General features: G+C 45.4%; 1 protein-coding gene across 1 annotated transcript; it reads right to left on the bottom strand.

The window, feature by feature from the left end:
- Positions 1-470: 470 nt before the first annotated feature.
- On the bottom strand, positions 471-5,059 carry LOC131085698 (caspase-8-like). Its single transcript, XM_058028133.1, has 7 exons — positions 4,732-5,059; positions 4,382-4,487; positions 3,151-3,286; positions 2,946-3,061; positions 2,335-2,473; positions 1,308-1,809; positions 471-1,016 (listed from the first exon to the last, which is right to left on the bottom strand). The coding sequence occupies exons 1-7, from the start codon at positions 5,037-5,039 to the stop codon at positions 881-883; spliced, it is 1,443 nt and encodes a 480-aa protein (XP_057884116.1). The 5' UTR covers positions 5,040-5,059; the 3' UTR covers positions 471-880.
- Between the last annotated feature and the right edge of the window lie 2,427 nt (positions 5,060-7,486).

The raw sequence follows: 7,486 nt of genomic DNA, 5'->3' as shown, positions 1-7,486 counted from the left end.
TCCTCTAGCATTACAGTGTTAGCACTGTATTACTGACTAACACCAGCACAGTTGTTTTTTCATCTCAGTAGCTGTTGTTATGTAAGCCCTATAGATTTGTGACAGATGGGAGTAGACATTGAAGCAGTTTTGTGCATGCTCACCAAAGAAGGCAATCTAAAATGTTTTAAGGAGCTGGGTACTTACCTAGTGACTTTTTCTGTGCTTAGAACTAAGACTTAAAGGTAAGTGAACATAGGGTAACTGGACATACTCAACCGTGAAGCTGCACCAGAGCAACTGATTTTTGCTGTTGAGACTACTCTACGTAGAGGATACACTGAAATCCAGGTGAGAGACAGATCCTGCTGAGGATGCCAGGTAACAAATGCTTAACTTGACCTTGAAGTGTACCAAGCTACTAAGAATGGATGATTCTAAGTCATGGAAACAAGTAACAAAACACACAGATATGAGCCGATTATATCCTATAAAATTTACAGCACTCCTCCCTTTATTTTGCAAAGGTTAGGCATAAAGTACACAAAGCTTTATAACAGTTGTCTTCTAAAAGTTGCCTTGTAAATACCTTATGACAGCAGTAGCAATGTGGTAGAGCTGATAAAAAGACACTGAGTAGAATTTTGCCAGCAAAACACTGAGAGAGATCAGAAATAAATCAGAGACAAGCTCAGAGATGTTCTCAAGTATAAAGTATTAATACAAATTAATGTATCAATACAAATTTCTTAAGGCTTTTTATCCTTAATTGTAGTTTAAATTAAAAATATCTGCCCTTGAGCTAAGAGCAGGCACTGAAAGTCTGTTGTGTTTGACTGAATTCTGAAACCAGCCCATTCCAGGCTGCAGCAGCTCTCTCTGGCTTGCAGTTGCCTCCCATTTAGTTGACAGGAAAGATGAGTCTCTTCCTCAGGGTGAAACTGGGCTGTGGCATCTGCTTCTTTGTGCCCCGCTCACAAGTTTTTCTGCTCACTTCTTGATTTACGGCTGTCAGGATGGTGAGAATATCTTCCCCTCTGCAAAGAAACAAGTACAGTTTGTGTTAGGCAGTTAACATCAGCAAAATAACATTTTTGCTATCTTGATATACATCAGTGCTAACAGCTCCTGTTTTTAATAGGCTTCAGAGCACTTTCCTAAGTTGCTTTGAACAGTTTGCATGGTGCTGCTGTGTCCTACATCACTGTTTTCACTCTGAGCAAGTATTCCCACTTCGTATCATCTACCTCTGCATCTAAATCAAATTCTTGTCATCCAGAAGAAAAATTCAGGTGTTGCCAAAAATAATCTTTTGGAAACATAGGTACCGAGGACAGCTGTACTCCAAGCGCTGGCACAGTGCCTGTATATACCAGGTTCCCTCCTTGGGACTTCTGTAGGAGACGTAATCCTGCAGGGTGGCCATGCCCAGGAGGAAGTCTGCCTCTGCAGGGATGCACTCGAGCTGAAGCCTCGCGTCTTGCTCCACAGAAGAATCTTGCTCTCCAGAATCTGTTTCGATGGTCACACCTTGATGGAAAGCTTCACCTTGGCAGGCCTGAATAAAAAAAACTTTTGGTTTTCCAGCAAGTGAATTGCAATTCTGTGCAGTGAAAGAAGTGGTCAGTTCCCTGATAGGTACTTCCTGCCCATCAACACCATATATAATGCCTTTTTTCCCATGAGATAGGATACAGCAAACAAAACAGTCCTTGTCCTCATGGTCTGCACTCCGGAAGATGTTCACAGTCTCACGGATTTCTTGTGCAGTGAGATCTCTATATTCTTCTACTGTAAAATGAAGCTTGCTAAAGACATTCCTCAGAGCCGCTGGAAAGCAAAGAGAAGGGAAATTTGAGACATTTCATTATATGGAAGTTGGACTCTGCAACTGCAGATTGCATTTCTAGATATAACTGGTCATCTGCTACATGACTACATCCATGTAGCTACATTCCTGGTCTGAAAATACTCTAGTAGTCTAATCACTAATCGTATCTCTACCGTGTTCCCTTAACTGGCATTAAAAGGTTTTATTGCATATTTCTGCATATTTTAGAATTAGTATGCATAAGGCTGATGCAAAGCTAGCCTAGCTTGTAAAGTCCAGGCTCAGGGTGCTGCTTAAGGTTTCAGTCACCTCACTAAAACTGCAAATGCAAGTGAATTGTTCAGTGTCAGGCACTAATAAATTGATGAGTTTATTAGGACTTGTCAGCTCAGTAAACCGAGCCAACTGAGCCACTACAACAAAAGTAATCCTAGAAAGGGAAGACTGAAATTCAGACCTTGAGAAAGAGAAACAAGATTTCTATTTTTAAGGATTGGCAAACTCATCTTTAACATTCACTGTACCTGCATCCACGTCTGTCCCATTCCGATCTTTCATGTGTTTGTGTTCCAGCACTCCTTCCCTAGCTTTTGCAAAATTGTGGTTATTCATGATCAGGCACACTCCACAGGGTCGGCTGGTCATTTTGTATGCTTCAAGCAGCTGAAAAGAAAGACTCCTAGTGAAGCTCCTACACTCTCCTCCAAGTGCTCCTTAGCTGTTGTGAGTGGCAGAGCAGGGTCCAGAGCCAGCTGGCCTCCTCTCCAGGCAGCTCTCCCTCAACAGCTTTGCTCCCAGGGCCTGGCAGTGCCCTGCCCCACTGCCTTTGGCAGTCTGTGCAGGGACCACCAAAGTCAGACTCAGCCCACACAAGGTGCTCTGTCCACGCATATCTTGGTGCCAAGCCAGCTGCCTAATTCCTGGTATCATAAACTCAGCTTACCCTGCTATCCTTGCAGATGTTTCTGAAGTACAACACTGCAGCAGCTGTGCCTGTGACACAACTTCAGAATAAAGGATGCAGAGTTGTGCATTTTTCTTTTTCTAGATAGGGCTTTTAACAGTGTTCACTTCATGGAGGGGTGAGTTCTTCTAAGATAAAATCATGATGTTTCTAAGAAATAAACTAACTTACCTGGGAAGGGTCATTAAAACTGCCAGGAGGACCAGGCGCTACAGATGACACTAGATGTCCCTCAGGGTATCCTGTGCTGCCCCTCTGTTCCTCTGTGATGAGCGTCTCTTCTTGGCCTGCAAAGCATTCACGATCAGTGCTGTCCAACACCTATACATCACTTCAAGAATAACTATGGGGAAGAGGCTGGTTTGTTCTGTTTTACCAAACAGCTTTAATCCATCTTCAATTCTGTTCCACAGGCTGATGTTAATTTTTTCACAGAGACTCTTCAGCATACTTAGGTTGTCTTTCCCCAGAAGGCCCTTCTTCTCCATCTCAGTGAGAACGTCAAGCATTGTCTGGGTAATCAGAAAGGCAGTTTGTTCTCAGGGCACCTCCATGCTGCCACTGGGAGCAAAGCTGCAGCATGTGCACCAAAGCTTTAATGTACTGACAGCACATGTGGCCCAGAGAGTCAATCCAGCTGACTGGGAGCTCAGGTGCTACCTCAGCTGAGCCAGTTAATCCTAGTTCAACAAAACCTACAAGTACTGTTAAGTACCAACATCTTCTCAAAACATACTCATTTCCTTTCTGTAGCTCAGAGGTGCCAAGATCTAATTAAGATCTAACCCAGGACATCTACAGGAATGTAACAATATTTTTAATGATTGTTTTCATTCAACTTTCAGTGGCTATTGTGCACTCAAGTGAAACAAAAGAATTACTGCAGTGACCATCTTAAGCACTGGCAAAAAGGGCTTTCTGTCCTTTGGGTCCCCTTTTGCTTCAGAGCAATCTCTATACCCTCATGTGAGGTATAGAGATTGCTCTGAAGCAAAAGGGGACCCAAGGGACAGAAACTCACCAGTGAGTGGCAGAGCACAGTGGTCACCCCAGGAATTTACTAGAACAGCTCTCACAGTCTCCCCTCTAAGAAAAGAAAGAAAATCCTCAAAACTTTTATTAGACAGAACAAAGTACCAAGGAATCAGAACTGGGACAGGCTGGGACAACATAAAAGCACTGGATCTGCAAGGCTACTTGTAAATTCAAACTTATTTGACTTAGCCTTGAGAAGAATCTGCTGCTTAGGTCTGTATTTTTGGCATTTAAAAAAACATATAATATCCACAGTGGATCATTTTCTATATTTGATAATGGCTGAGAAAAAAAAAAAGTCTGTTGGGTAAGATAAGTAAATGTGCTTATCAGTTTTTTGTTTATTAAGGCCACTGAGTGTCCTAAGTTCCCTGTGATGCTTGGATGTGTTGGATGTGATGGCCTCCGTGCCTGGCACTCCTGGCACAGCTGGCTGTGACACTGCTGCAAAAGCTGTGCCCGACACCAGCACAAACAAGTCCCACGTGCAACCAGGGGCACCCCTTTTCTTGTGGTGTTTTCATCTATGGATTACAGTAATAATTTTTAAAAAGTATTACAGAGATACTTACAGTCTCACGGGTTAGCTTGCTTTTTGGCAATTCGTTGGCCAAAAGTAACTTGAAATACATCAGCTCGTCTTCGATGACATCTTCATACAGCTGAAAGAGCAAGTATCTAGAAAAAGAAGTGGAGGGCATTGTTTCATCGTGTTTCCAAGTACAACTCCGTACTATGCACCGCTCCTCTTGTCTACTGTCCCCCCAGCACATATTCCCTTTTTTTCCCGTTTGAGATGGAGGACGCAAGGCCCAGGACCGCCTGAAGGGAAACCCTTCAGCCCGGCTGAGCGGAGGTGACGGCTGTCCCGGACAGAACGAGGCGCGCAGCCGGGCCGGCCCAGCCCGGCGCCCTCACCCACCTGAAGGGCGGCACCCGCGCCCCGCCCGGCGCCCGCAGCTCCCTCTCCACCTGCTCCCGGCTGGAGCACAGGTGGGCAACCAGGAGGTCGATCCGCCCGATGCGGTAGAGCAGCTCCCTGAGGAAGGCCAGGTCCCCCGGCTCCAGCAAGCCCTTCTCCTGCAGCGCTTCGAACAAGTCGTGAGGGGTCCAGACGGCTTCCAGCCTCCTCCAGGGGATGTGATCCCGGCAGAGGAACTTCAGCGCCGCCAGCTCGGCCCCGTCCAGCTCGTCGCTGACCGCCAGCAGCCGTCCCCGGGGCAGCTCCATGGCCGCGCCGCAGCCGCGCAAGCCGGAGGGCGAAGGGCGGAGCCCGACCCGACCCGGGGCGGTGCTTCCTTCTGCATTTAAACTTCCGGAGCGAAATACCTCACAGTTCCTTGGGGAACGGGATGTCTTGGGATCTGTCTGTTCCCAATTCCGCCTGTTCTAGAGCCCGTTCTTGAGCAAACCGAACCGGCTAGTGCGGATGCAAAGGTGTCCCTCTGCCCGGGCGTTTCCTGCTGTCGCCTCTCGCTGGTTCTCAGGCTAAACCACTGCGATTTTAATACAAGGAGAAGGAAGCTTTTATAGCACCACTGATTCGCCTTCCTCCTTACGAGCCATCTGGGCTGCTGTCAGAAAAGGCAGCGCCCTCCCTGCAGGCGTTCGGCCCCGAACAGCCACCAGCCATGGAAAATAGCTCCCTTCCCACCCGTCCCACATCTACTCTGGACACTTCTGCAACAGGAGCAGGCACTGCGCTGGTGAAGGGCTCTGGGATACTGCACCACCTCCACTTCACCTTCTGGTGCAGCACCATGGATAGATGTGTTTTACAACAGGAGGGGAGAGATTTTATCAACTGGAATTCCATCCTTTTGAAAACTCATTTAATGCTCACTTTGAGCCACAGAGCAACCCTCAGCACATCATACTGTACAATAAAGAACCAATGTTCTTTATCTTTGCTAAGCACTGATTTGAAACCAGCATCCCATTCCCAAAAATCCAGTAAAAAACACTTTAACAATATATAAAAAAGAAATCTGTACATTGTTATCCTAGAAGTGGCTTATCAATGTTCAAACCCCTATGCAAGATATTTGGTTACTATATGCATGGCAAGTTGGGTCAAAGGTGGAAAGAATCCAAAAAGCAAGGCACTTTTCAACATCTTGCTATCTTGTTCTAAGGACATATGGATCCATGTTTGCACTCACATACCTGGACAAATCAGGCCTAAACACAAAGTGGCTGCACATATAAAACTGACATGGAAGACTTAGGCCAAGCTCAGGAGATGTGTCCAGAATGACATGCCATGTGTGGCTGGCATCCACAAGAGCCAGCCATGTTTGTGGCCTGGGGAGTTCCAGTGGCTGTCAATAACAGAACAGAGTGACAAGAAAAGACACACTTGCAGAAAGGACACACAGAATGAATGAATTCCCAAAGATCTCACTTATATTTCTTAGCACATTGCAAAGAAGTCATTGAAGATTAAACATGCCATTCTCTGTTCATAATTTGAAATATGTCTAGTTGAAAAGAGGCAGGTTTGAATTCAGAGAGAATATGCCCACGTTTTTTAGGGGTCAGAATAAAAAGGCTGAACACTCAACACTACTGTTAAACTGAAAGAATAGGTAGCCAAATGTGAATGACTGGGCAAGGACTCGTGGCCCTGGACAGCATTATTTCTTCTTTAGCTAACAGCTCAACTTTTACAAGTGTTTTCCTTTTCAAATAGCACCACTCTGATCTTGCCTGCTTTCACTTTTTCTTTCCTACCAGACTCCTGGCCCCACTTTCTGGTGGCAGTGCTTCTGCTGTCTGAAAACAAAATAGAATTAAGTGCCAGGCTTTTGACTGGATTTGGCCTCCCAGCCATGAGCTGGTAGGAAAGAAAAGGCAAAGTAAAAACAAAGCTGAGGGCCTTCACAGAGAAAAAGTGATTGCCACTCACTGTTGTCTAGCTTGTACTAGAGAGAAAAAACAGTCAGGATATTGCAGAACCAACTTCCTTCTTACCACTCAGCTCTGTGGGAGGGACACAAATATGTGCAAAACCCCACCAGCCACACTTTGCTGAGAACACAAAACTCAAAGTGTGTTTTCTGCTTGCCTGGTTGCTGCATGACCTACATATAAATCCACAGTATGGCTGTTCTGTGGTTCTTTAAAGGATTTTGGTGGGGTTTTCTCTTCTTCCTAGTAGGTCTTCATCCACGAGTGATATTGGTATACTATGGAGGTAGCTGGATTTTAACAGGCAGAACAAAATACCAAATGACTTAAATTAATTTAAATCACAGGCTGTAACTGATCAGCACCCTCTATAGACCCCCCTCCCCCCTTCCAGTGAAGGACAGCTCAGAGGAGAAGGACAAAAAAACCCACACCATCTCAGGGAAGAACAGATAATAAAGAAAGTCCAATTTACCTCAACATCAGGATTGGAGAGTGACCTTAGTTTTAGAGGAGACATTTGCATCTGTGAATCATCAGGTACCCCAAGACAATTAACAAGGAATAATGCCTTCTTGAGCAAGCCGGACCACCATGGAGGGTGTGGATAAGTGGCTGACCCCAACCCAACATAAAAGTATAAAACCTGGACAACTGATAAAACATTTAAAGTTTGAGAAGAACAATGGGCTTGACTGGCTTCCACCCACGTTCCACCATGACTGGGAATGTCCAGGGTCATGACAGATAGCACACCTATGTAGCTG

The sequence above is a fragment of the Melospiza georgiana genome, chromosome 7 (assembly GCF_028018845.1).
Source record: "Melospiza georgiana isolate bMelGeo1 chromosome 7, bMelGeo1.pri, whole genome shotgun sequence".
In the NCBI taxonomy this organism is placed as follows: Eukaryota; Metazoa; Chordata; class Aves; order Passeriformes; family Passerellidae; genus Melospiza; species Melospiza georgiana.
This window is presented reverse-complemented; position numbering and strand designations above follow the sequence as displayed.

Bases quoted from the DNA above. Each gene is read 5' to 3' on its own strand.
- LOC131085698 (XM_058028133.1), bottom strand. From the start codon at position 5,039: ATGGAGCTGCCCCGGGGACGGCTGCTGGCGGTCAGCGACGAGCTGGAC. The intron at 3,287-4,381 runs GTAAGTATCTCT...CTGATTACCCAG, and splicing joins GCAAGCTAACCCGTGAGACT to ACAATGCTTGACGTTCTCAC. The intron at 1,017-1,307 runs GTACCTATGTTT...GTTTCTTTGCAG, and splicing joins TTGGAGTACAGCTGTCCTCG to AGGGGAAGATATTCTCACCA.